This window comes from Penicillium maclennaniae (genome assembly GCF_028827695.1).
Source record: "Penicillium maclennaniae strain IBT 15551 chromosome Unknown utg000006l:1.0-2513246.0:1.0-2515036.0, whole genome shotgun sequence".
In the NCBI taxonomy this organism is placed as follows: domain Eukaryota; kingdom Fungi; phylum Ascomycota; class Eurotiomycetes; order Eurotiales; family Aspergillaceae; genus Penicillium; species Penicillium maclennaniae.
In genome coordinates, this window is record NW_026623218.1 from 1,849,001 (window position 1) to 1,874,947 (window position 25,947).

The 25,947-nt window shown below is 52.5% G+C and overlaps 13 protein-coding genes across 13 annotated transcripts; 8 read left to right on the top strand and 5 right to left on the bottom strand.

The window, feature by feature from the left end:
* Window positions 1-1,713: 1,713 nt before the first annotated feature.
* Window positions 1,714-3,549, top strand: N7477_006958 (Plasma membrane ATPase; the record flags this gene model as incomplete). Its single annotated transcript, XM_056968621.1, has 2 exons — window positions 1,714-2,113; window positions 2,189-3,549. 2 exons carry the CDS (start codon window positions 1,714-1,716, stop codon window positions 3,547-3,549), a joined length of 1,761 nt encoding a protein of 586 aa, XP_056821417.1.
* A 52-nt stretch (window positions 3,550-3,601) lies between these two features.
* On the top strand, window positions 3,602-4,774 carry N7477_006959 (uncharacterized protein; the record flags this gene model as incomplete). Its single annotated transcript, XM_056968622.1, has 1 exon — window positions 3,602-4,774. One exon carries the CDS (start codon window positions 3,602-3,604, stop codon window positions 4,772-4,774), a length of 1,173 nt encoding a protein of 390 aa, XP_056821418.1.
* An 848-nt stretch (window positions 4,775-5,622) lies between these two features.
* On the top strand, window positions 5,623-6,807 carry N7477_006960 (putative pectin methylesterase; the record flags this gene model as incomplete). Its single annotated transcript, XM_056968623.1, has 1 exon — window positions 5,623-6,807. The coding sequence occupies one exon, from the start codon at window positions 5,623-5,625 to the stop codon at window positions 6,805-6,807; it is 1,185 nt and encodes a 394-aa protein (XP_056821419.1).
* A 196-nt stretch (window positions 6,808-7,003) lies between these two features.
* N7477_006961 (uncharacterized protein) lies at window positions 7,004-7,546 on the bottom strand (the record flags this gene model as incomplete). Its single annotated transcript, XM_056968624.1, has 1 exon — window positions 7,004-7,546. The coding sequence occupies one exon, from the start codon at window positions 7,544-7,546 to the stop codon at window positions 7,004-7,006; it is 543 nt and encodes a 180-aa protein (XP_056821420.1).
* Window positions 7,547-8,042: 496 nt separating this feature from the next.
* Window positions 8,043-8,951, bottom strand: N7477_006962 (transcription elongation factor DST1; the record flags this gene model as incomplete). Its single annotated transcript, XM_056968625.1, has 1 exon — window positions 8,043-8,951. One exon carries the CDS (start codon window positions 8,949-8,951, stop codon window positions 8,043-8,045), a length of 909 nt encoding a protein of 302 aa, XP_056821421.1.
* A 1,085-nt stretch (window positions 8,952-10,036) lies between these two features.
* N7477_006963 (GTPase-activating protein RNA1) lies at window positions 10,037-11,293 on the bottom strand (the record flags this gene model as incomplete). Its single annotated transcript, XM_056968626.1, has 1 exon — window positions 10,037-11,293. The coding sequence occupies one exon, from the start codon at window positions 11,291-11,293 to the stop codon at window positions 10,037-10,039; it is 1,257 nt and encodes a 418-aa protein (XP_056821422.1).
* Window positions 11,294-11,647: 354 nt separating this feature from the next.
* Window positions 11,648-12,061, top strand: N7477_006964 (copper metallochaperone COX17; the record flags this gene model as incomplete). The annotated part of the gene is made up of 2 exons (XM_056968627.1): window positions 11,648-11,857; window positions 11,921-12,061. 2 exons carry the CDS (start codon window positions 11,648-11,650, stop codon window positions 12,059-12,061), a joined length of 351 nt encoding a protein of 116 aa, XP_056821423.1.
* A 311-nt stretch (window positions 12,062-12,372) lies between these two features.
* Window positions 12,373-14,707, bottom strand: N7477_006965 (dolichyl-P-Glc:Man(9)GlcNAc(2)-PP-dolichol alpha-1,3-glucosyltransferase ALG6; the record flags this gene model as incomplete). The annotated part of the gene is made up of 5 exons (XM_056968628.1): window positions 12,373-12,663; window positions 12,716-13,754; window positions 13,861-13,963; window positions 14,013-14,496; window positions 14,684-14,707. 5 exons carry the CDS (start codon window positions 14,705-14,707, stop codon window positions 12,373-12,375), a joined length of 1,941 nt encoding a protein of 646 aa, XP_056821424.1.
* A 426-nt stretch (window positions 14,708-15,133) lies between these two features.
* On the top strand, window positions 15,134-16,665 carry N7477_006966 (putative nucleolin protein Nsr1; the record flags this gene model as incomplete). The annotated part of the gene is made up of 2 exons (XM_056968629.1): window positions 15,134-15,975; window positions 16,035-16,665. The coding sequence occupies 2 exons, from the start codon at window positions 15,134-15,136 to the stop codon at window positions 16,663-16,665; spliced, it is 1,473 nt and encodes a 490-aa protein (XP_056821425.1).
* An 812-nt stretch (window positions 16,666-17,477) lies between these two features.
* N7477_006967 (uncharacterized protein) lies at window positions 17,478-18,960 on the top strand (the record flags this gene model as incomplete). The annotated part of the gene is made up of 2 exons (XM_056968630.1): window positions 17,478-17,616; window positions 17,744-18,960. The coding sequence occupies 2 exons, from the start codon at window positions 17,478-17,480 to the stop codon at window positions 18,958-18,960; spliced, it is 1,356 nt and encodes a 451-aa protein (XP_056821426.1).
* Window positions 18,961-21,426: 2,466 nt separating this feature from the next.
* N7477_006968 (uncharacterized protein) lies at window positions 21,427-21,745 on the bottom strand (the record flags this gene model as incomplete). Its single annotated transcript, XM_056968631.1, has 2 exons — window positions 21,427-21,663; window positions 21,719-21,745. The coding sequence occupies 2 exons, from the start codon at window positions 21,743-21,745 to the stop codon at window positions 21,427-21,429; spliced, it is 264 nt and encodes an 87-aa protein (XP_056821427.1).
* Window positions 21,746-23,054: 1,309 nt separating this feature from the next.
* Window positions 23,055-23,793, top strand: N7477_006969 (uncharacterized protein; the record flags this gene model as incomplete). The annotated part of the gene is made up of 2 exons (XM_056968632.1): window positions 23,055-23,142; window positions 23,195-23,793. 2 exons carry the CDS (start codon window positions 23,055-23,057, stop codon window positions 23,791-23,793), a joined length of 687 nt encoding a protein of 228 aa, XP_056821428.1.
* A 756-nt stretch (window positions 23,794-24,549) lies between these two features.
* N7477_006970 (Acyl-CoA N-acyltransferase) lies at window positions 24,550-25,781 on the top strand (the record flags this gene model as incomplete). The annotated part of the gene is made up of 2 exons (XM_056968633.1): window positions 24,550-25,359; window positions 25,443-25,781. The coding sequence occupies 2 exons, from the start codon at window positions 24,550-24,552 to the stop codon at window positions 25,779-25,781; spliced, it is 1,149 nt and encodes a 382-aa protein (XP_056821429.1).
* Between the last annotated feature and the right edge of the window lie 166 nt (window positions 25,782-25,947).

The window sequence follows — 25,947 nt, forward strand, 5'->3', positions numbered from 1 at the left end:
GGTGCTCGGCACCATGAAGTAAGATGAACGGAATGTAGTAAAGCAAACCCCGAATCTCACGGAAAGTGACCATCGTGACGCCAACAATCAATGGTGAGTATCACCCTCAGTGTGGCCCCCTCGTCTACGGAATTGGGTGACTGAGTCGACGCCGATCAGCTCTGAGCGATGAAATCATCAGAGGGGCGGGACTCGGCCGATGATAGGCCCGCGGCCCACAAGACTAGATTGCTCTAGCGGATGGAGTTGGCCGGGCGCAAAGGCGAATAGAGACCGCCGAATTAAATGACGCTTCTGGGGACTCCACGAGGGCCAGGTGGGTAACGATCGACCGTGGTTGGTGAGATACGGAGGACGAAGGGGGCAGCTTGCGCGAGGGCGGTGGAGGTAAGCGTGGGAGGCCGTGCCGATAATTTGCACCTTGGTCTCTCTTTATGTCATGATGGTAATTTACCTGCTTCGGGGGGTAAATATGCCAGAGTTCGTACATAGCTCATAGTTTGGGGGTTGTCTTGGCTGCTTGCGGTGCCCCTTGCTATTGATCTTGGTATTGGCAATGGCACTGGCACTGACAATGACAATAACAAGATACTGTAACTATCTGGGATATTCGGTTTGAGCGGCGTGTAAAAGTAGGGAAGTGAGGTTGGAAAGAAATTCCTCTGAATTGAGTTTCGCCGTCATGGGCTACCCTTTGGTACAGGGGGGAAAGAGACAGATCTCGGGCTATCCGACTGTGTCAAACAACATGCTCCTGCAAGGGCCATGAAGCATTCTAGGACACACAAATTCCAGACAAATTCTCCGTCGCATAACTTTGAGGTTAGAGTAAAAAAACAAATACAGTAGTCTCTCGACGTAGTCTCGTTGCATTTGCCCTGAGGGAAGCTGGGTCTCGGGGCAAAGAAATTACTCCAGACTGAAAATCGCGCATAGTCAAGCTGGGAGCAGCTGGGGCACCGCACTCGGCGAGGCTAGAAAAGCAGTACGATACGCGTGAAGGTAGCTCTGTGGAGGCCGCTCGGCACTCTGCTGCCGGTCGCTGTATTTTTGAAATTTTCTTCTCTAAGCCCAATATGGTACCTTCTTCCCCACTTGGACCGTACCTAAGACGTCTCAGTGGCTGCTCTCGGCTAGTTCCCCCCCTAGCGCGTTGGAGTCGTAGCTTGGTAGGGCAAGGGGCAAAAAGGAAAAATAAGGAATAAGGCTTGGAAAATTCGAAAAAAAAAGAAAATACCACCAAAAATACCAAAAACATCTAGGTGGATACTTTTGAGATGGTACCTCGCACCCACGCCTACTGTATCTTCCCCAGCAACGACATGCACTCTACCATGCTATCCCAAACACGGGATTCACTGGATTTTTATTTTTCATTTTTTAGTTGTATTTTTTTCCGGACCCCCCTAATTTCCATCATTTCCTACTTTCCTACTTTCGTAACCTTCTTTTGGCAAAAATAAAAAAGGAAAAAATCTATTTACCTCACTCGCCCATATCCACAGTCTCTCACCTTGCCCACCCGACCCCCGTATTATAAAGTCGTCCACTCCCTCACACCCACATTCTCTCTCTTTCCTTCTTTTCTTCATAGGAAGCTTCCGTCTCACGCCATAAGTGCATTCGTGTATTGGTGTGTTTGCAGCTCATATCATTGGGTTACCGAAGGCTTAACGAGCCAAAATGGCATCAACTACCCAATCCACTACGCAAATGGCGGAGCGGAGGATCTCCTATGCCCCCGATGTCGAAAATGGTGACCGTCACCGCGAGAACGACGCTGCTGATGGCGGCAACCTCGACGAGTACTCCGCCCTGAACCGCTACATCTCGACTGCTCGCGATGGCCGCCGTGGCTCAACCTCTTCTGGTGCTGCTCTCAGCGAGAAGGGCGCCAAGAAGCCTTTCTGGAAGTTCTGGGGTGCCAAGGGTGATGGTGTCGAGGATGGCTGGCAGGCCCCCGACGAGTGGCTCGAGACCGACCTCCGCTCTGGTCTGAACTCCAGCGACATCGAGCCCCGTCGCAAGAAGTGTGGTTGGAACGAGCTGGTGACTGAGAAGACCAACTTCTTCGTTCAGTTCATCGGTTACTTCCGTGGTCCCATTCTGTATGGTGAGTTTTTTTTTGAACGCATCTCTCGCTCGACGCGTTCTCGATCCAATGCTAACGCGTCATGATTCCTTTCAGTTATGGAACTCGCTGTTCTGCTCGCTGCTGGTCTGCGTGACTGGATTGATCTCGGTGTTATCTGTGGTATTCTTGCGCTTAACGCTCTCGTCGGTTGGTACCAGGAGAAGCAGGCTGCCGATGTCGTCGCTTCCCTCAAGGGTGATATTGCTATGCGTGCTATTGTTGTCCGTAACGGTCAGGAGGAGGAAATCCTTGCCCGTGAACTTGTCACTGGTGACATTGTCGTCGTTGAGGAGGGCACTGTCATCCCCGCTGATGTTCGTCTGATCTGTGACTACGAGAAGCCTGAGATGTTCGACACCTACAAGGAGTACCTCGTCAACGTCAACGACGACACTCTTAAGGAGAAGGCCGAGGACGATGATGAGGATGATGCTCGTGAGGCCCACCAGGGTGTCTCTCTGATTGCTTGCGATCAGTCCGCCATCACTGGTGAGTCCCTCGCCGTCGACAAGTACATGGCCGATACCTGTTACTACACCACCGGTTGCAAGCGTGGCAAGGCCTACGGTATCGTCACTGCTACTGCCCGCCAGTCTTTCGTCGGTAAGACTGCTGCTCTCGTCCAGGGTGCCAAGGATTCCGGTCACTTCAAGGCTGTCATGGACAACATTGGTACCACCCTGCTCGTTCTCGTCATGTTCTGGATTCTCGCGGCCTGGATCGGTGGTTTCTTCCGTCACTTGAGGATCGCTACCCCCGAGGGCTCTGACAACAACTTGCTCCACTACACCCTGATTCTGCTCATTATCGGTGTCCCCGTCGGTCTTCCCGTCGTTACCACCACCACCCTCGCTGTCGGTGCTGCCTACCTCGCCGAGCAGAAGGCTATCGTCCAGAAGCTCACCGCGATCGAGTCCCTCGCTGGTGTCGACATTCTTTGCTCTGACAAGACCGGTACCCTCACTGCCAACCAGCTGTCTATCCGTGAGCCCTACGTCGCCGAGGGTGTTGATGTCAACTGGATGATGGCCGTTGCCGCTATCGCTTCTTCCCACAACGTCAAGAACCTTGACCCCATCGACAAGGTCACTATCCTTACCCTGCGCCGCTACCCCAAGGCCCGTGAAATTCTCTCTCGCAACTGGATTACCGAGAAGTACACTCCTTTCGACCCCGTCTCCAAGCGTATTACCACCATCTGTACCTGCGATGGTGTCCGCTACGTCTGCGCCAAGGGTGCCCCCAAGGCTATTCTGAACATGTCCGAGTGCTCCAAGGAGGAGGCTCAGATGTACCGTGACAAGGCTACTGAGTTCGCTCGCCGTGGTTTCCGTTCCCTTGGTGTCGCCGTCCAGAAGGAGGGCGAGCCCTGGCAGCTTCTGGGCATGTACCCCATGTTCGATCCCCCCCCGTGAGGATACTGCCCACACCATTGCTGAGGCCCAGGTTCTCGGTCTGTCCGTTAAGATGCTTACTGGTGACGCCATCGCTATTGCCAAGGAGACTTGCAAGATGCTTGCCCTTGGTACCAAGGTTTACGACTCTGAGCGCCTGATCCACGGTGGTCTCGCTGGTTCCGCCCAGCACGACCTTGTCGAGAAGGCTGACGGTTTCGCTGAGGTCTTCCCTGAGCACAAGTACCAGGTCGTCGAGATGCTCCAGCAGCGTGGTCACTTGACTGCCATGACTGGTGACGGTGTCAACGACGCTCCCTCCCTGAAGAAGGCTGACTGTGGTATCGCTGTCGAGGGTTCCACTGAGGCTGCCCAGGCTGCCGCCGATATTGTCTTCCTTGCCCCCGGTCTCTCCACCATTGTCGATGCCATCAAGCTTGCCCGCCAGATTTTCCAGCGTATGAAGGCTTACATTCAGTATCGTATTGCCCTGTGTCTTCACCTTGAGATCTACCTTGTTACCTCCATGATCATCATCGACGAGACCATCCGCTCCGACCTGATTGTCTTCATCGCCCTGTTCGCTGATCTTGCCACCATTGCCGTCGCTTACGATAACGCTCACTTCGAGGCCCGCCCCGTCGAGTGGCAGTTGCCCAAGATTTGGGTCATCTCCGTCGTTCTCGGTGTTCTGCTCGCTGCCGCTACCTGGATCATCCGTGGTACCCTCTTCCTCGAGAACGGTGGTATCATCCAGAACTTCGGTTCTCCCCAGGAGATTCTCTTCCTTGAGGTTGCTCTTACTGAGAACTGGCTCATCTTCGTTACCCGTGGTGGTAAGACCTGGCCCTCGTGGCAGCTGGTCATCGCCATCTTCGTTGTCGATGTTCTGGCTACGCTGTTCTGTGTCTTCGGCTGGTTGTCCGGTGACTTCGCCCAGACTCACCCCTACGATCCCGCCGGCCCTGGCTTCTCTATCCACGGCGATGTTGACATTGTCACCGTCGTTGTCATCTGGGCCTACTCCATCGGTGTTACCGTCATCATTGCCGTGGTCTACTACATCTTGACCATCATCCCGGCTCTTGACAACCTTGGCCGCAAGACCCGCTCCAAGGCTGACACCCAGATCGAGAACATGATCGCTCACCTCTCCAAGCTCGCCATTGAGCTCGAGACCGACAAGGAGGGCAAGTCCCGCTACACTCTCGGTGCTCGCGCTGAGGAGATCGAGGAGGACGAGTAAATGTTTCTCCGGAACATTGCCTTATTCCCTTGATGGGCTAATTTTCTGAACTCGATACTGGACCGATGTTCAAATTAATTTTCCTTATTTTATTTTTGATCCCCCTTGCTCATATTCTACCACGCAAATGTGTTGCTTGCACCATCTCTCTGGACATGCATACCGTGGGAAAACTTAAAAAGGCCCTCCACCTGGGGTCTTTTTTCGCTTTCCTTTCTCCCGTACCATAGACTTGCTTGTTTCATTTACCCCTTGTCTTCATTTGCTTTCGAGTCGATAGAGTCAAGTTTTCTTTCTCTACGAGTATGTATGTCGTTAATAGTGGTTTCGAAATGTTCAAGGGATTCTAATCTAATCAAAAACTCATTGCGCTCATTGTAAACCTTCTAGCATTCCACACCTCGTGTCTTCAATTGGAATCTGACTGGGGTGTCTGTTTTCCTTCAAAGAATTCAAATTCATCTCCACCTTACCCCTGTACTTCACCCCGCGTCCTGAGTCTACCGCGCATCTAACAGGTGGAAGCTCAATTCTCCGGCCCCCCATTTCCTCGCCCATCTTTCCCTAGCCAATTTCCCACCATGCGGGGGGAGAATAAGCTTCTCACAACTCCAGTTTCGTGGGGATGCGGAGGTCATACTTGAACAATGCCATTCTACCCTGCACCGATCTCGGCTGTAACGACTCAATTGGGACGATGAAATGGAAGATTTTCCGTCAAGGCAAATCTCATTCAAGGAACTACTCTACTTCTCTTCCGACTATAATAAGCTGCTCAATTCACATCTCGTCATGCTCATGTTTCAAAGACACGAGGAGACTAGACCGGTCTTACCATCAATGCTAGCATGCTCCGCCTACTCTCCATCCTCCTAGCCTGTTGCTGGCACATCCTCAGCGCAGACTCCGCAGCAGTATCCCACATCTCCCGGTCCCAATGCCAATTGAGCGGCACCCATTGTCCACCTGGAACAATCATCGTCTCAGCAACCGACCATCGTGCAGACTACTCGACAGTCCAAAGCGCTATCAACTCTCTTCCCCATGACACATCCTCTCACACGATCCTCATCCTCTCGGGCACTTACAAAGAACAACTCAACGTAACCCGCCCTGGCCCTCTGACCCTGCTAGGCCAAACCAATTCTCCAGACGATGCCACCAAAAACACTGTAACTATCACCTGGGCCGCTGCCAATCTAGACTCAACCGGCCAAAGCGTCGACAACGTCTACTCTAGCGTCCTCATAGTCTCACCTACCCTCGACGCAAGCCTCACCGGCTCAGGAACAACCGGCTTCGCCGTGCCCGATGATACACCGTTTGGTAATAAGGACTTCCGTGCCTACAACATCGACTTTACGAATACCTGGGCCGAGTACACCGACGGCCCAGCACACGCCCTCAGCTTTAGTCGCGCAAACGGCGGATTCTACCACTGCGGATTCTACTCCTATCAAGACACGGTCTACATCGGGAAGCTTGGAAATGCCTACTTCTACAAATCCATTCTCGCGGGCCAAACCGATTTCCTCTATGGCTTTGGCACCGCATGGATTCAGTCCTCTGATGTCCTTCTCCGAGGCTGCGGAGGTGGAATCACAGCGTGGAAGGGAACGAACACCACCTTTGAGAATAAGTATGGCGTTTACATTGTCGATTCGACAGTGAAGGCGGCGAATTCCTCTATCGCGCCCGATATCAAGGGGTCGTGTGCGTTGGGCCGGCCGTGGAATTCGCAGCATCGGTCTATTTTCGCTGACTCGTATGAGGACGGGAGTATTGATGCGAGTGGATACATCGATTGGATTGTCAGTGGGGTGGCGAGGTATGAGAAGGGAATTACGCTCATGGCGGAGTATAAGACTTATGGACCCGGGTTCAATGCGACTGGGAGACGGGATGGGAATGTTACGACAGTCTTGGACAAGAAGGGTTATGCGCCGTATAGTGAGCCGAAGAAAGTTTTCCAGAATCAGACGGGTGAGTTTGGGGATGTGAATTGGATTGATTGGGAGACTGTTTCTGCTTAAGAATCCCTAGTATCGTTGCTTGTGCATAGACAGTGGCAGTGGTGTTCATGTCAGAAACAGTGCATAACCGGACTTGCACACACCTGTTCCCATATACCCTGGACCTGGTTTCCTTGAACCCCGACGCCACTATGGCAATCACCAATAACTTCCATACAAAGTCCAAACCTCCCCCTCACAGAACATCACTAATCAGCTACCCGCACATCTTCGCCCCGTCCACATCCTCCGTAACATGCACCCCCTCTGGATTCTCCATTTCACCCACAGTCACTAGTAACCCCAACCGTCCAAGTCTAGCTAGATACGCCGCCCCCGTATCCGCCCAAACCCTATACTCCTGAACCTTCAAGCCCTTGCCTGCATCCTCCGCAACAACAATGCGATAAATGAACGTTTCATCCCACGCTTGGTCGGTAGATTTCCATACGAACTTTGCGTTCCCGCGTAGACAAACGGTCATCGAGACCTCGTCGACAACCCAGGCAGTGTCGAGTTCGAAGTTCATGTTTTGGATATTAAGGTGTTGGGATAGTAGATCAAAGTAGTGGCTTATACCTTCTTGGCCCGTGAAAGAGCGGCCTAGGAAAGGGGCTAGTTGGGGGAGGCCGTGTTCGAAACATAGGGGAGGTGGATTGGTTGTGAATGTTGAGAGGAGGGTTGACTTTGGCGTGGACGGGGTTGTGAGGGCGGACAACAGGGATTGAACTGCGTCGATGAGGGATTTACGAGGAGCCATTTTGACGGAAATGGCCACGGTAGGAGGTGAGTTGGTGTGAAAAATAGACTCGTTCAAAGGATGCTGGATTACTTCAAGGTGCGAAGTTGAGCCGACGATGGGAATTACATAACAATGACGTGGAAATAAGAATGGTTCTTTTTGAATGTGTGTTTATTTTCTTTTTTCTTCTGTGTCAAGTCCCTAGATTTCTCCAGGATAGATTCCTTCATAGTTTTTGAGGAGGGTCGAGTCTCGACCTTCGCTCTCCGTGAGGATGGATTTCCCTTTTGGGGAGGTCCATTAGAAAAGCACATCCTCATTTGCCCAAAAAAAAAAAAGAAAAGAAAAGAAAAAGGGGATAACTCCAGTGCTGGCTTTCTAAATGAAAGCATTGAAAACAAAAAACACCAAATCAGAGTATGATCCGGAGAGGCATGAGGTAAAAGAAAACACCGGATCCTTGTTGAAATCATACATAGCTTCGCCACCCCTTCCAGACCACCAAATTGCAGGATCACTGCCGCCAGGACTTGCCGCAGTTCATGCATGTACAGAACAGAGTCATCGGTTCATCAGCACTGCGAGTCTGAGCCTCGGTGTAGGTAACCTTGCGCTGACCGCACTTTCCGCACTGCAGACTGGTACTGATACTGCGCTCCTGCTGGGGAACCATGGCATTGTCCATGTTCTGCTTTTTGAGTTTCTCGTCCTTCTCGCGCTGCTCTTCAGAGCGCAGCTCGTCACTAGTCATACGCACAAACTTGTGCGCCGTGATTTCGCCGGAAACAACGCGCACTCGCAGTAAGGCATTCGATTTATTCTTCAGGTTCTGGAACAGACTGCGCATCTTCTGCTTGTATTCCGGCTTGGTCTCAGGACCCAGGTGGTCGTATGCAGCAGCTTCCACTTCGCGCGCCTTTGCCAGCACAACCTTAGGCGACTCTGTCGAGCCCAAACACAGCCCATCGTACATCAAACCCGTGCAGCTATCACGGACGGCGTTTCCGAGCTGGTTGACGTCCACACCATCTGCCTTCCATGTCCGCTTGTCTGGTGGGACTGACAGCTTCGATGCCTTATCAGATGGTGTCGCTCCCGCCGGTGTTGATGCGCCAGTGCCGTTCGCCGGCCGGGGAGATCCGCTGGATCCTCGGCTTGCGGCTGATCCACCCTGCTTCTGCTTATTGACTTCGTTCCGCCATTTGGAGACGATCTCGCCCGACAGCTGTGCGACTTCCTTAGACGAGTGCTGCTTAAATTTGTTGACAATGATACCGATGCGAGTCGATCTCAACAGATCCTCTGATGCCCGCACACCGTTTTGCAGGTCCTTCAGCATGCCCAGGATCACCGTTGCCGTCTCCTTTTGTGACGCAGCCTTCGTCAAGGCCTTGGCCTTGGCCTCGATTGCTTTGGCATCCATAGCCACAGTAGATAGCGTGGAGTCGTAGTCAGGTGTGATGGGGAGGCGCTTTTTGTAGATGAGTTCCCGTTCAAGTCTGCATAGTGAAGCTCGTCAGTATCTTGTCATGATCAATATGCAAAAGAACGATGTTGCTAGAGGCTCAAATGGCTGGCAGTCGATGTGCTCGAGCAGCGCATGCCGCGCATCGCTCACGACAAGACCGAGCCAAAAAAAATATAAACCCAGACAATGTTCCGCACACAATTTTCTTGTTCAAGCCGGAACGCCGTGGCAGCTCTGGTGATGTACACCGCAGCATCAAGCCGGACGAGTCAGACATCTTGCTTGATGACATAGCATTCTGAAGGCTCAAAAATGTCCCGACAGGCCGGTAGACATAATGCGCGCGTTCACGTGTAGCTTGCGACCGCGGAGGTACGCAGATGGGGCTTGGGTAGGGGCTGATTTGCGCGGGCACTTACAAACCGAAGACGCGGTAAAGAGTAGGCGAAAATTAGATCGGACGGCAGGAAAAGCGAGTGTAGAAGAAAAAGGCCGAGAGCACAAGGACGGAGAGTGAAAGAGTGGGCAACTCGGAGGTCGCGCGCCAAGACGTGGCTGCCCAATTCGGTAATCTCTCACTCATCCACTTCGAAGTATACAACTATCCACCTCACATCCTAGTGACGACCTATTCTACTAAAGTTGGAGAGCAAATGAAAAAAATTAAGTAAAAATGAAATGGTCGCCTGATGATCAGGGGTATATTCACATCTATCTGGAGTTTCTGTATCCGCCCAAGACACCAGAACTTGGCTATGCATAGGAGAAGGTGAAGGGGTGGGATTATGTGCAGTCGTCATCGTCAACGGGGTATAAAAGACATGGGGAAATTTTTTCGGGATATGGCGTTCAATGTCGTCAGTCAGGTCCTCATCTCATGAGACCAAAGGTTATGGCTGGAGCCACTTCGTATGAGAAGGTGCGGTGGGACTGGCCAATTTCGCAAGGCAGAGGTGATGCCTTCAGAGTCCGTCAATGATGGACAATGAGATACTAGGCAGAGATACTAGGACCAGAATGCCAGTCAAGAGTCATCGGGCTTAGATGCCAGTCTTGCCCAGAACATCGGCCAGCTCATCAACATCCTTGTCGGACTTTTGAGACACCTTCTCTTCTTCGGCGAGGTCGGCATCCTTGAGAATCTTCTCAGCCTTCGCTTCTTCCTCTTCCGCCTCTTCCTCCTCTTCTTCCTCCTCTTCGGATTCCTCCTCCTCAAGCTCATCCAGCTCATCAACGCCCCAGGTGTCCTCGGCGTCGTCGTCAGAACCATGCTCCTCCTGACGGGCCTCCAAAAGCTCCCGCAGGGCGACGATGTTAACATCATCCTCGTTGAAGATGTTGCCGTTCAGCTCAACACGACGCAGGCTAGGAAGGGCAGTCTTAGCGGCGAAAGCGAGTTCCTTGACACAGTCGGCCTTGACCTCGTTGTACTGCATACGAATAGTCTGGAGCTTCTGGTTTTTGTTGGCGGCCAGAGACTTGGCAACCTTGATACCACCACGGGCAGAAAGCAGGCAATCACCGACACCAAGCTCAATCAGAGAAGGCCAGCCCTCCAGGACAGCAGCCAGAGCAGTGGACCCCATCAAAGTAAAGGTGTTATCCTGCAGATCCAGAACCTCCAGGGAGCTAGCGTGACGAAGACCATTCTTGAGCAGGTGCGAGATACCTTCCTGGCGGATGCCGTTCTGGGTCATCTTGACTGACTTCATGCCAGCAGAGTGCTTCTCATAGGCACGAGCCCAAGCCTCCATACTGCCGTTTTCTAGGCGATTGCGTCCGCATACAATGCTCTCCAGCAGAACGACCTCCTTGCCCTCCTTACGTGCTTCCTCCTTGCGCTCGGCAAGCTTGCTCAGAGCATCGGCGACGAGAGTTCCCGCAGCGGGGCCGAGACCGTTGTTGTTGAGGATCAGGTGGCGGAGGGGGGTGTGGCGCGAAAGGAAGTCGACCAGAGGAGCCTGGGTGTTGAGGCCGAAGGCATTGTCGGAGAGGTTAACGGTGTGGACGGAGGGGATCTCGAGGAGAGCATCCAGAAGGGACTTCAAAGCTGGAGGGATCTCGGAGAGGAGACGCGAAGTGAAGATATCGGCAAGCTCGGCGATCTCAAGGCTCTTCTGGGTAGCGATGACAGCGCCGAGGCGCTCGCAAGCACCGACACCCAGGGTGTTGCCACCAAATCGGACTTCGGTATAATCGAAGTTCTCGACCAGAGGCTTGATGTGGGACTCAATGTCCTCAGCAGTGTCGAGTTTGAGGCCTTTGCCCTCGAGCGAGAAGACCTTACGAGGGGCCATGGCGGGGTAGATTGTCAGGGAAATGAAAGAAATTGAGATGAGAAAATAGGGCCCAAAGTAGGTAGGAGAGACGAGAGCAGAATTTCACGCACGAGAAGGAAAGATCGCACCCGAAAAAAGAGAAATTCAAGAGGCAAGACAGGAGGCAAAATAGTAACAAAGCGGGATGTTTTGGCGATAACAAAAAAAAACAATACGGTGCGTGGTGCGGACCAGCTGCGCAAAAAATTCATTACTAATCTCAGAATGGTCTCATCGCGACATGGCGAACTTTCTGTCTTGATACATTGTCGTTCCCTGTCGCTCTATACTCTCGCTTCCAGTCATCCTTTCGCAAGATATTAATTCATCGAAATGTCGTGGCTCTTTGGTTCCTCCGGTACGTTCATTCCATCGTTCTTTGCGATCCACATTTCCGCCGTCCCAGATGCCTGCACATTGCGCAACGACTACACTACGAGCCTGGGAAGGTATCGACCTGTCGCTAATACTTCAGATACAGAAAAGAACGCGCCGGCCCCTGCCGAGTCCAAGACCCAGCCCACGCAAACCGAGAAGCCCAAGGTAAGTTCATGACCGCCACCAGAAACAAGTCGCAACTTTCAAACTAACTCCTCTTCTTCATAGCCCTGCTGCGTTTGCAAAGAGGAGAAGGCCGCCCGTGATGACTGCATGCTATTTTCCAAGTCCGACGACCCCCAGAAGGAGTGCCAGTCGATGGTTGAAAAGTACAAGACCTGCATGGCCGGCTTCGGCTTCAAGGTCTAGGCGACCATGGAGTTGTCTGTATATTACAATTGTACCATAGCATTCATTGGCTGGAGTTTTCTTTTATTTTTTCTTCCTAGTCTGTGAATATTCTCCGGTCTGGATTTGGGGAAGAATGGGACCAAGGGACTGCATTGCGCTCGAATAGATACCGAGTTTACGAATACAACCTCTCATCCCTTACAACAAAGAACGAACTTGTCATTATCTATGATCAGATTGATTGAGTCTAGCTCTAGTAGCACATTGTACCCAACGAAAAGTGCGCATAATGGGGTATCAAAAATTGCACAGCCACCCAATGCGCTGTTTCACTGCTTCTTCTTCCGACTCTCTTCTTCGGCCGCCTGCAGATCGATCCGCCGGCATTGGGTGATCAACTTCCACATGCACCAGATATACATGATCCCGAATCCGCCGGCTCCGACGAGGGCGTTGAGAACCACCCACAGATCCGGCTTGCCCGGCAGGGGCTCGACGAACTCCTCGAGAACATGCCAGCCAATCATGGCTATGTAGAAAACAAAGTGGAGGATCTTTGTGAAAATATTGAGCTCGAATTGCGAGTTCGGGTCCTCGAGCGATGACCGGCTCCGATATGTCTCAAAGGAGAGGAGGAAGTCCGATAAGGTAAGCCCAGAGAAGGGTCATCACGGCATAAGGCACACTCAGCTCTTCGCGTTTAAGAAGCGGGTACATGGTCCACGAGCCCAAAATATTGGCTAGGCCGACCCAGGCGCGATTCTCCTTGTTCAGGCCGCCGTCACCGGCGAGCGAGAGGGTCATTGGGAGGAGAGGAAGGAGGACGCTCTTCTCGTGCACTTGGAAGGAGAAGAGAAAGAATCCCCAGGAAACGCAAGACATTGCAGGGAGAATGAGCGAGGCTCGCGGGTGGCGGAAAATGATGGCACATGGAACAATAATTGAACCAAGAGTGGCGCCGAGTGATGCTCGTTGGAGGAGCGAGGTCTCAAACCGATTGAGCTTGTAGAATGTGTGGATGGCACACCAGGCATTCGCAACCTTATCTTCGAAGATACCACGAGCGAAGGGCAGCACGCGGTGAATGGTTTGTGTCAGCTGGAAAATGACCGCATATGCCACCGATTTTTTATCAATGGAGATCGGCAGTGCCTGAAGTAGAGGAGGCTGTGGCGAGGAAGCGATGAATTCTCGCGCTTCAGGACCAGTTGCGCCGATCAAGAGCGGCGCGAAAAGCAGAGTAAAGGCGGCAGTCGTGATTAGGGCGATGTTGATCAACCGAGGAATATGGATATGGGGGAAGACGCAGACTCCCAAAAGGTAAGCGAAAATGACAGGTGCATAGTAAAGTGCCATCTGCTTGAAGCCCAGAGCTCCGACGAAGAATATACAGGCCCAGAGCATACGTCCGGCCAGAATTGCATCCAAGCTCGCAACCACTAGGCCCAACATCACGGTGTTGTACTGGAAATGACCATGATCGATGAGAATTGTCGCGGGCTGGAGGAGAACGGCGACTAGAGCAATCGAGGAAGACCACGCATGTACACCCTGCATCCGAGTATAACGACGAAGGAAGTTGACGGCAGCCGGAATGTAAACGAGGTATTCGGAGACGACGACGGTGGCGCGCATATAAACCTTCAAATTGGGGTCCTCGAAGCCGCGGGATTTGTCTAATGCGAACCATGCAGGCTCAATGGCGGTACCACTGCCTCCGATCAGCCAATGCGTCTCTCAGACACGAGATATACATACATCTTCCCGAGCAACCAACTATGGTATGCGGTCAATGGGGGTAATCGAGGCCCCAGTACTGCAAGTCGTAGAGATACCACTTGGCCATAGGTAGATGCTGGGTGATCTCCATCCAATGCCGTTGGGCCTCAAAATCACCGTGCATTGGCGGTACCTGAAATCCTGGATGATGTGAGCAGTCATTCATTTCCAGAGGTCCCAATATGCCTACCAGAGTAACCCCACAGACTGACAGCCCATCGGAAAAGACCGACAGCCATCAAGATGAGAGGCAGGATCAGCCATTGAGACACGCCTGCTCGAGCAGGCCAGAGGAATGAGACAAGAGGAAAGGTGGGCGAGTATTTGCCTTCTCCAATGTCTAAGATTAGGTTGTTATTCGAGCCCGGGCTGATCAGGAACTTTCTCTTCTTCCGCGGACGGTGCGAGGGGGGGTGGGAGGAGGCATCACAATCCAAGCTAGGTGGCGAGTCAGTATCCCATCGACGACAATCACAGTCGATAGAATGAGCTTGTGAAACAAGAAGAGACCTGGTCAACCAACCCTGAGAAGAGGACTCAGAGTACCGCGGAATGACATTGCGCAGCGCAGCAACGTGAGAGGTTGCGAGGTACCCGTAATGTCTCCACTGAGCGGCATAGTTAGTGCCTGGGTCTAGCTTTTTAAGGTAGGCGGAACGTCTTTCTGCCAGCCTCTGAATTTTTTTTTCTCAGAAATTTTTCTGATAAGAGAAGCTTCCCCCAGCTGCAGGCAAGAATTTTTCTTCCTCTTCATCCTCCCTCCCATCCCCTTTTGCTATCACATACTTTTGTGCTAGCACTTTTCTTGATTCTCTTTTCAAGAAACCTCCATCCATAAGTACATATCCCCCTTCCACTAACTGACGCAGCTGCGTGGGTTCCCATACTTGCAAATTTTTTTTGTCAGTACACAGTACTTTCAACAGACTTTTAAGTGGGCTTTTTCACATCGAGGGCTGTGGGCTTGATCTTCTGCATATCTATTCTGTGGGCTCTGTGGGACATTTCCTCGTGGGTTTCATATTCTAGTTGCGTATCGCCGGTCTCTGTGGGCTTGAACTCTGTCCGTTGTGGGTTACTTGTGGGTATCGACCAGCTTGTGATCAGATCACTCCTGGCTGTTGCTGTTTCCATCTCCTGAGGGTTGTTGCATTTATCACATCTACACGGGTGTATTTGAGGGCTTGTTGGCTTTGCCGCACATTTTCCAAATCGCTTATATCCTGTTCCCCAAACCACTGTACGTGGGATGTGAGGTGGACCCTACTTGTTACACAGTGCTAACATTCTTTTCTCGCTGCAGCACACACAATGTCGAAGACTAAGGTTTCCTCCAAGGTCGATAAGAAGGCCGAGAAGGTCTTGGCCAAGGCCAAGGACACTGGTGTCACCAAGTCCAAGGACGCTGCCAAGAAGGTCGCCTCCAAGGACAAGGCCTCCAAGAAGAACAAGAAGAAGGAGCCCACTCCTTCCAGCTCTGAGTCTGAGTCTGAGTCCCAGTCCGAGGAGTCCTCCAGCTCCTCCGAGTCTGAGGATGAGAAGCCTGCCCCCAAGAAGGATACAAAGAAGGTTGAGAAGAAGGTTGCCAAGAAGGAGGAGTCTTCCTCCGAGTCCGACTCTGATGAAGAGATGAAGGATGGCTCCTCCAGCTCCGAGTCTGAGTCTGAGGACGAGAAGCCCGCCGCCAAGAAGGTCGAGAAGAAGGCTGAGTCTTCCGACTCTTCCGACTCCTCTGACTCTGAGTCCGAGGCTGAGGCCCCCAAGAAGGCTGCTGCCAAGGCTGAGTCTTCTGACTCTGACTCCTCTGACTCTGAGTCTGAGGATGAGAAGCCCGCCAAGAAGGATGCCAAGAAGGACTCCAGCGACAGCGAGTCTGGCTCCGACTCTGACAGCTCCGACTCCTCCGACTCTGAGTCTGAGGACAGCGAGGAGACTGCTGTCTCCTCCAAGAAGCGCAAGGCTGAGGAGGAGCCCGTCGCTGCCCCCAAGAAGGCCAAGACCGAGGCCGCCCCCGAGGGCGCCTCCGCCAACCTGTTCGTCGGCAACCTGTCCTGGAACGTTGACGAGGACTGGCTCCGCAGTGAGTTCGAGTCCTTCGGTGAGCTCTCCGGCTGCCGTATCGTCACCGACCGTGAGTCTGGTCGCTCCCGTGGGTAAGTTGTTCATTCTTCATGTCTTCCGCGTCCTCCCAGTCACTAACTACATCTTCCAGATTCGGTTACGTTGAGTACACCAACGCTGCCGATGCCGCTAAGGCTTATGCCGCCAAGAAGGACTCTGATCTTGATGGCCGTACCATCAACCTGGACTACGCTACTGGCCGCCAGAACAAGCAGGAGGGTGGTGACCGTGCCCAGGCTCGCGCCGGCAAGTACGGTGACCAGACCAGCCCCGAGTCCGACACCCTGTTCGTCGGCAACCTCCCCTTCAGCGCTTCCGAGGATTCTATCCGCGACCTGTTCTCCGAGCAGGGCAACATTCTCGGTATCCGCCTGCCCACTGACCCCGAGTCCGGTCGCCCCAAGGGCTTCGGTTACATCCAGTTCGGCTCCATTGAGGAGGCCAAGGCTGCCCACGGTGCCCTCAACGGTGAGGAGCTCGAGGGTCGCTCCATCCGCCTTGACTTCAGCACCCCCCGTCCTCCCCGTGAGGGTGGTGGTGGCTTCGGCGGCCGTGGTGGTGGCCGTGGTGGTTTCGGTGGCCGCGGCGGCGGTGGTCGTGGTGGTGGCCGTGGCCGTGGTGGCTTCGGTGGTGGCCGCGGTGGGTTCGGTGGTGACCGTGGTGGCTTCAACAAGGCCAAGGGCAGCATCCCTGAGTTCAAGGGCAGCAAGATCACTTTCTAAGCCTTTTACTGACTGTATTTTGCTATTCTCATATGGGAGTTCATGGGCCATCGGAGGCCCCGGTAACTAAAAAAGTTAGCTTGTATTTGATAGTCTAGGATGATTGCAATGTAATCTCATATTTCACATTTTCACATTTTCACATTTTCACACTTTCACACTTTGTCTCTTTTTTCCTTCCCTTTGAAGCGTAAGAAGTATATACTGCCAGTGGGCACCGCCCGGCTCCCCCGCATGCCCCAATCTCTTTGTTGTTACTCTTTCATTGCAAACGCAAGATCAGAGCTGAATGACCGGTCCGATTCTCTTCTGAATCAGATTTTGTAGTTCTTCTCCTCAAATTTTGGCATCTGTATCAAATTTGTTCCATCTACGTCGTTTTTCTTCAGCTCTATAGTGTTGACCCCTCTCATCGGTGGCTTCCGTCACGGGCTGCAAATCACCTGCGGCGTCTGCTGATCACCTCATCATCCACTCCTTGTTTTTTTCTTTTCCTGCCCCTTTCTTCTCTATCTCTACCCTCATTACTCCGTTGGACTCTCTTTGATATCGCAGGACCTGAGTCGCTACAGGTGCCATCTAACCGGAACTGCGAATACCAATCTCCTTCAAAGGTCTTGGAGTATTGGGCATCAATGATAGGGCCGATCCTCTCCACACTGATAAGATAACCTCGTCGATTGCTTCTTCCCCACGCCTGACCGCTGTTCCACCGGGTGGCCTGACTCCTATAATCTGTGTTCCACCTCCGTATTCCTAGATTCCATTTCTATCTTCCATCCTTCCTCCCTCCTCTACTCTTCACCTTGGCCATGCAACCAAATCACTGCGACCTGCTAGGTCAGGTGCGCGAGCCCAGAGCCGCACGTCAACTGATGCGCGATGGCCACTCGCTCGATCGTGGTCAGCCCCGGCCGTCCGGTGCGGTTGGCATGAGATCAGAAACCTCTGGTATGTTGCTTTCCTTATATACTCGTGCAGGGTACCTCCTCTGTCCTCGCGATCCGGTTTCGACATGCAGTCGCTTTGTTCGCCTTTGATTCATGCTTCAGTATGTACTCACTACAGTATTACATAGACTCTTGGATTGAAGTATCATCACAGCCGTCATCTTCATCCTTATCCTCGGCTGCTACGAACGACGATATCATTACAACTGGTCTTCGTGTGGACAATGGAGAAGGCGGAATGTATCAGCATCGCAGTCGACGACGACGCCTGCAACACCTCGCCGCCGTTACCACAGCCCAGGTGGACTACTCATCAAGAGACGCTAGCCTGGCGAGCAGCAGCCAAGAGGAATATGAAGAGAGCGAGAGTGAGCCCGATCCCAACTTGAGCAGCTCAAATGAGGATATCAATCGCCCGGCTCTACGGGTCCCGCTATCCGCACTCCCTTCTCCCTCAGATGCAGTTGCAGCCTCGAGTGATGATGAAGATGACGATGCTTCTACTGCTCTTGGTATGGGCATCAGCCCATCACCATTCGTCCCCCAGCCCAATCTCTTTTCTCATCCACCAGCAACAAGTGACCCCTCGTGGACTCGTCCAAATGAGTCGCGCCGCTCTCCGCCCAATGTGCTCTCCACCTCCAGCCGGGGCACTGCAATCCGCCGAGATTCATACCCGCCCAACGTACGATCTCGCAGATCCCAGCAATCCCAACACAGCCCCTTCAACATGATTTCGCCTTCCCACCATGCAGACCACGACGCTGCCCTCCGGGCCAGTCTCTCAACCCTCTTGTCCTGCGCAGCCGCCGCCCGAGGCCTCCCCAAAGCAGATAACCAACCAACTTCATCCAGTCCAGGCCCCTCCCAGCCATCAACCTTCCGTCTAGTGGGCGAGTCAGTCGCCATGGGTGAGGAAAGCGGCGAAGAAGCCTCTTCCCCACGATACATCGAATCAAGTTCCTCAGTGGGCCCGTCCCGCCGGCGGCACCCCCGCACCGCTCCTGGTCCACCCTCCAAGGCCAAGCGCCGATCCATCTCGCCTAAAGACCGCAGCACAAAGAAGAGTCGACATGCAAGTCTATCAGACTCAACGAGCCCCGTCAGTCCAACAATCATGACGTGGGTCATCAGCGCGGGTGTCGTGGTCCTATTCTCAGCAATCAGCTTCTCGGCCGGATATATGCTCGGTCGCGAAGTCAGTCACGTTGAAGCGGGGATGATGGGAGATGGAAGTGTACCTGGCGCACGTTCATCGGCGGCCTGTGGACAGGAAGCTATGAGAGGAGGACTCAGGCGATTCCGGTGGGGGACTGCAGCTGCCAGCTCTGCTAGTCTGGCGTGATGTGACATGCCTCATGATTTGAATGGCGATAAACGAATACTTTGATGAGAGTATGATGCGGATGCGAGAGCTCCGCTCTGATACCCTTCCACGTTCCTTGATGTTGTCTTGTTTTTTTGATCTTGGTTTCAGTCAGCAGGTCTTCGATGAGCTGCTGCTTGCAAAATTGTGTCGTCTTCCTTTTGCTGTGGCTTTTTGTCACTGGGATTGGAGCTTGGGGGTGCATTTTGTTCGGTTTGTGGTGCTTGATGGTGCTTTTAATATTGACCTCAATCTATACCCTGTTAATTGTTGTCCTTTGACATATGCAGTCGTAGAGATGATGCTTACATTGGCAACGAAATTAAAGTAGCTCTCCAGGGCCCCTGAATTGAGTGTAGAGTATCAGTGTCCTCGACTTGAAAACAACAAAGGTAGAGAAGACCTTGAAGGGGAAATCCTTCTTCCACCGCCCCCCTCCTCTGAGCCAACGTGAGGCGAAGGACGTCAAGAGCAGCAAGGCTACGCAAAGACCCGAAAGCATCTAACACACCTACATCTCTCCCAAAGCTTCTTCAAAATTGTCAGTAGGCAAGAAACAAACTCCCCTCACTTCCAAGCTCACAAAGTCCGACCTCAACCTTCCCCAATGCCCCCCCTTCAGCACTGAACAAAACCCAAATTCAAATCCCGAGTCTCTCTCCAATATCACATACTTTTACTTAATAATTCCTGCAGGGAAATGGCACCGTCGCACCCGAATCTAGACCAGATACGACCGGGATACACAAACACCGAGCCATCAAATAATTCCCCACTCTCCAAAAGCCGACTGTAGATCATCTGTTAGGGTAGATCGCCGATCATCACGATCCATGAATGGAATCGACGCTGTCTACCTATTTAAAATAACAAATAAAAAATATATAAACTCAAAAGATAAGGATCGAAAATACAATGTCCTGAAAGGGGATGTGGCTGGTGCCTTCGATGAGAAAGGGGAAAAGGGAGGAAAAAAAGAACAAAGTGGAGTGGACCGGAGAAACGGACTCTATGAACGATTTGACATAGGCTCAGCATGAAGGAGGGGTCCCTCGTGGAGCAGACAATAGAAATGCAATGCCACCACTCGGGCCAGACCCGCCACCCGCACGGCAAATGGGGCCATGACGTGACACGATCGTTGTCCTGGATGTGACATTGTACATTGATGCGACTTCTATCTCTATCAATAAAGGCGATCCTCCAAGATGGGGATAGGGGAGGGAAATAGTGAGTGAGGCAAACCAAATCAAGGCGAGGATCCTCACTCCAGGCCTATACTGCATGTCACACAACATAAACCGTGAACCTTCGGTGCCAACCCTTGGAAACGGGTACCGGGCAGCAGAAAGAAGAAAAAAGAAACGTTAGACCCGGCATCCCGAATAAGGTATTCGAGTGCGAGTTTCGCAGCATCAGCTAGGAGTACTATTGCGTGGGGTCCGCTCGGGACGGGCCTGAGGGGAATCGGGAGCGTGGAGACCGGGTTTGTATTTCCTGGGGCATAGGTGCTGGTCACTGTTGTCGGGTGTTGGGGAGACAGGGGAAGAGGAGATTCCTATTGGAACTGTTTACGAGCGCTGTGGATTGCGAGAAGCCTAGTGGGGAGCTAGGATGCTACTTGCGTAGTGGGTAAGTGGGAATATGAGGACGAGCTACCGGTGACTTGCAGGGGCCACGAAGTGTAGTGTTGTAGGGCGAAGTGCGTAGTGCGGAGGGGGATGATCGGCGCAGGGGCCAGATGCAGGTCATTGCGTGATGGTTGCTTTTTTTTTGGTGCTTTTGTGGGCCCGGGTACCTGGGTCGGTGGTGATTGTGCTTGGGGGGATTATGACGCTGAAGTCGGTCCTAGATGAAAGTGGGGGTTCAGGCGTTGCAGTTGCGTGAAACAGGTTTCGGGTTGAGTTTTGGTTCGGGAGGTCCACTTGGAGATTACAGGCCGTTCGATTATAATACTGGAGGTTTCAAGATGTGATGGCTAGACACAGATGTGGTATACTGATGGAGTAATAATCGTATTTGTATAGACAGTCTGCTATGTACGTGCGGATGAAGCATGTTGCCAATGCGTATATATCCGGTCCCGGTACCCAAGAATGAACGCCGCGCTTATCGCTAGAAATAAAAGGTGAAGGTTGAAACAAAAGAGAAAACTGCAAGTCGGTCCCCCGCTCGTTGGGGCTGACTGTGGTCGTATGTCCAGATGAGAAAATGACAGTCGACACCTCGAAAGGCAAACTTATACAAAAGAACAGAAGAATTGTTGAAGGGTGAAAAATGTAGGCAATCGTGGACGCCTGAGCAAGGACAATAGAAAAAGCGGCTCAAGTGGTTGCCTCTGACCGTCGACGATGTTTTAAATCGTCCCGGCTGAGGAGTCGGCGGAGTTTTGAGACAAAGCGACCAGGCAGACACTCTATAATAAATATTGTTAATGATGATCCATCAAACAAAGGCCATGCCATGAAACGTACCATTGCTTCGTTGCACACAGGGAGGCTCTTCCAGCGACTGCGTGGTATATGCTGCGGCCCAATAGCCCGTGTGGCGGTAACCGGTGAATGCGCAGTTGTTGGGATTGTAGCGTGGCTGCAGGGCCGCAACGTGCGGATAGAGCTCTGCTAACGGAGACAGCAATTCATCTGGAGGCGGCGAGCGCCGGCTGTCGATACTCGGTCGGGACTATTCCAGAAGGTCAGTGAATCCAGGATCAGCCAGAAGCGAGGGACTGACGTACGTAGAGTTCATAGTTTGTCTTGTACATTTTGGGAAGTGGAGGGTGAAATATGCAGAGAACGGACAAGGCCGAGGATATTTCCGTTCACAAACTTTTGTTTCGAAATTGAGACGTGCAGGGTGGCTCAGTTAGGGGGACGAGATGGAAATCTGCAGTTGAGATGGCGAGATGCAGCATTTAAAAAGATATGGTTGTGACGTTCAGCCGTGGAGCGGAGCCGAGTCCGAGCCGGGGGTCTCTCTCACGTCAATCTGAAGAGGAAACTAGCGAGCCTAAGCCCGGTGATCTCGATAACCAGGAACCCGGGAGTCGGTCAAGCCCGATGCATGGTTGTGATTGGGTCCACCTGCGCTCGGACACTGGTTGATTTCGATTTGGTCGCAATCGACCGATCTATTGGGGTGCCCGAGCTAGGATCATGGATCATAATTCAGGAATCATGGATCATGGACAGATGAAACCTTGGAATCTGAAACCTAGTACCTAGTACCTAGCACCTAGCACCTAGCACCTAGCACCCAGAACCTGCAATATGAGGAGCCGGAAGCCTGCTGTGCACTGCTCTGGGATCCCTCGTTCTGGGAATCCCTTGCGCAAACCCACGTTATCAGGTACCACGTCACCCTGGTCTTGTCGCCTGCATTGCCTACATCTACGTGGTAGGGCCGCATGATCGTCGCGATGTACGATCCCCGAACATCTCCAATGTATTTGTGACCCGCTTTGGCACAATACGATGTGCCTGTCAGGTCGCACCGATCAATGAGAGAGTACGATCCCCCCTAGAATCAAAGAAGTATGGTCGCGCGAAGGCTTCCAAATTATTTCATTCCCCAATCCCCGAAATGCTATACGATAGTCGGGTGAGGTCAACCAAACTATTGGGACGCTAAGTTTCCTGTTCGGTGGACAAGATCTGACCCAGACAGCCAATTGGCCTACAATCCTATTGTTGATCCACCGAACAAATCCGAAGTCACAGCCACAGCCTCCTTACCGCTTCGAGCCAAGCGCACAAACCACATGCTCGGCCACGCCGTGGCGTGTGCTGTGGCTAGTGAATTCTCATCGACCGTGAAAAAAGTGTGGCTCAAGCTCCCTCGCTAGTTCCATTGGTTCTGTTGTCGCCTTATTCCTCCACTTGGCCCGAACTAGCCCTTGATCTTCAAATGTGATCGTTGGGGGACATCACACGGCGGGCCCCCCCCTACGGGCTGTCCGTCAGTGCTCACCCTATTAAGGGCCCATTCGCCCCGGAATGGGAGACCTCAAATCTGTCAATTCTCAACTTGAAGCTTCCCGGACGACTTTGATTTATACATGTCGACTATCAATCATGTCACTGAGCATGGGTTCCGGAAGAGAATGCTGGGAAAACTCTCCATGTATGGATCTAAGAGATCAATATTCTCGCGATCCTCAAAGTATGTTCGAGAACTCCCTGTCCCAAGTCCCATATTCTGAGACCCCTTCCAGGACCGGTCGAGCGAGAGGCTGAATGCTCCTCCGATAGGCATGAGACCCGTCGCGAGGGCGTAAATCCCCCAGAGGCCCAAGCCGTCTTGAATGACAGCGAGTTTGGTCGGGTCGACCCCACGGGCTGGTACCCACACTACAAGAACTGTGTGCAATACTTTGTGGAACAAGGCCAGCACATGCAGACAGTGCAGTCCGTGGCTGCATTTATCAACATTCGTCTGCCATGCCAACGTCCCCAAGACATACCTGCACCGGGACAATCTGCAGCGCCGTTTATCTCTTTGCGTCCCTATGTTCGCCGGTTGATTGTCACGGCGCAAGATTCGGCACTCGTCATGCGCGCATTCTTCGGCGATGACTGGGCTGCCGGCGTGGGCTGCATTTACAAACAAGAGCGCGCCAACTACCTCTTCACGGCGAAGAGCAGCGGCTGGGGCGCGACCAAAACAGCGTACGATATCCTGCCCGATGAGCAGACACCATTCCTGCGAGCCCTGCGCGAGCCTACTGAAGACGAGCTTCGGGCGGCTGAAGCGAGATGGAGCGAATGGCTGGCGATGGAGGACTGGATGGTGGGGGCTCGGAGTCCCTGGTAGGGGTGTAACCCCTCCGTGATGAGACATGACCATTTTCTTTTGTCTTTTTTCCTATTTTCTCTCACTTTCCGTCATTCATTTGGGGCCAAAAGGAGTAGTTCTCTGGCGTTCCAGAATTATTTGAGGGGTGGTAGCCTATCCCATGCGCACAAGACCATCATTTCGAGAAAATCCGAATCCCAAAATTCACAAGTCCACTTGTTTCCAGAACCCCTCAAAAAGGTCAATCCTGACCATCGACCTCCCCAAATTGATCGTCCACGCCAATGCAGAGTTGACAGTGATCGTCGGCGGATCCCCTGTCAGAATCAATAGTGCCGCACCGCCACAGGCACAGACCGGACGTGACAAATACTTTAAAGCAGGGAAACAGATCACAGAATCGATTGCGCGTGCCCAAATTAATTGCACAATAATCGCGTTCGGACCCTCGGCTTTAAGATGATTTGATCGTGAAATCAGGGAATCATTTAATATAAACACAAAGACACTATCTAGGTCGGGATTAGTTCGACGCCCCCCGTATCCACCGCAATCTGACTCACTCCAGACATGTCAACCTCAGAAGAAGACATCCCCTGGACAACAATACAAATAGTCTTCTAGGTTATTCGTTGAGAACCCGATCGGCTTTCCACTTTGTGACAGCTCAATTCCAAATCGCCCATCATCCAGGTATTCGGGCCCCGCATTCAGATCCTGATGCCCGAACTAAATCAATCCCCGGGTTATGTCAAGCACGCCTCCCAAAACACAATGACGATAACCCAAATCCACGAACATGATGCAACCAGCATTCTTCCAATCCTGGCATCTCACCTTCCCCACTCAATCACCTGTCTCCGCCGGATCCAACACGGCGTCGCCTACCCGTCCCCCACCGCCAAGATCCTGGCCACTTTCCCGTCCTCAGCTACCCCTGACCCTGGCACTCCGTGGCTGGCTGCACGGGTGGATCTTTTTCTAGGCCGTCAGACTCAGATCGTGCTATACAGCAGCCTGGAGTCCCGCACGTCACTACCCCCGATCGCCCCTGCCACCCAGAGTGACGGGTCCCCCGATCCCGTCATATCCACTTTTGACGCAGCCCCAGCCGAGTTGGATCTTGCTCGTGATCAGCTCTTGGCAATGATGCGACATGTCAAGTGTAATTTGTTGCCCGAGTACCTGGCATCCCTGTCTCTGTCTGAACCGGGACCTGAACCTGGATCTGGATCTGGATCTGGATCTGGAGCCCAAAGTGCGGCTGAAGAGAAAACTAAAATTCTCCGAACAATTAATAGCCTCCCGCTAATTCCACCCCCAAGCCCAAAGGCTTTCTTATTTGGCGCGATTCCATCAGCTCTCTTTGTGTTGCTGATGCGCGATCGAATCTTCGTCGACGCCAACGGACAGGCTAATCCCGGCCCTGGACTGCGGATTCATCGTTTCGATAATCCGCCGTATTTTACGTATCTGTTCTCTAGAGCTGTCTTCGGCGCTATGGATACATCGACTCTACCAGATGGGTATAGGTATCATGATCGGAAGGGTAGAGTCGGTGTTCTGCCCGAGCATTTGGATCTCGTGCAGAGTCGGACGCATATTCCCAGGCCGAGGGAGCAGTTGTTGAAGATGCCTGGAGTTGCGATTTATTACGATGATGATAGCAGAGATGGTTTCGGGGGGGGGGGAAGAAGATGCCTATTGCGTGGGGGTTCCTGGGTGTGGATGGGGCTGTTGCGACGTTAAATGTCGAGCCTGAGCATAGGGGGAAAGGGTTGGCAGTTGCGCTTTCGAAGAAGGTCATGAAAGAGGGCATTGTGCCTGGGGGTGCTTTTGGGGCTGAACGGTCGGATATTCAGGATGAAGTGTTGAGGGACAAGCTGGGGGAGTGGGTGCATACCGAGGTTGCGCAGTCTAACAAGGCGAGTAGAAGAGTCATGGAGAAGATTGGGGGTGAGGTTATGGCTACTGTTATGTGGACTGCCATTGAGCTGCTTGATTGAGGCTAGCTCTGGAAGTTTTTATCACTTCAAAATGAGTGAGTGACTGGAGTTATTTTAAATCTTGTAGATGGCCGAATATGCCACGTGAAGTGAATGAACAATTCATGCTTGCGATATATACGGACACTGTACTAGTGGGACAATTCTAACATTGGACTCCAAAAGC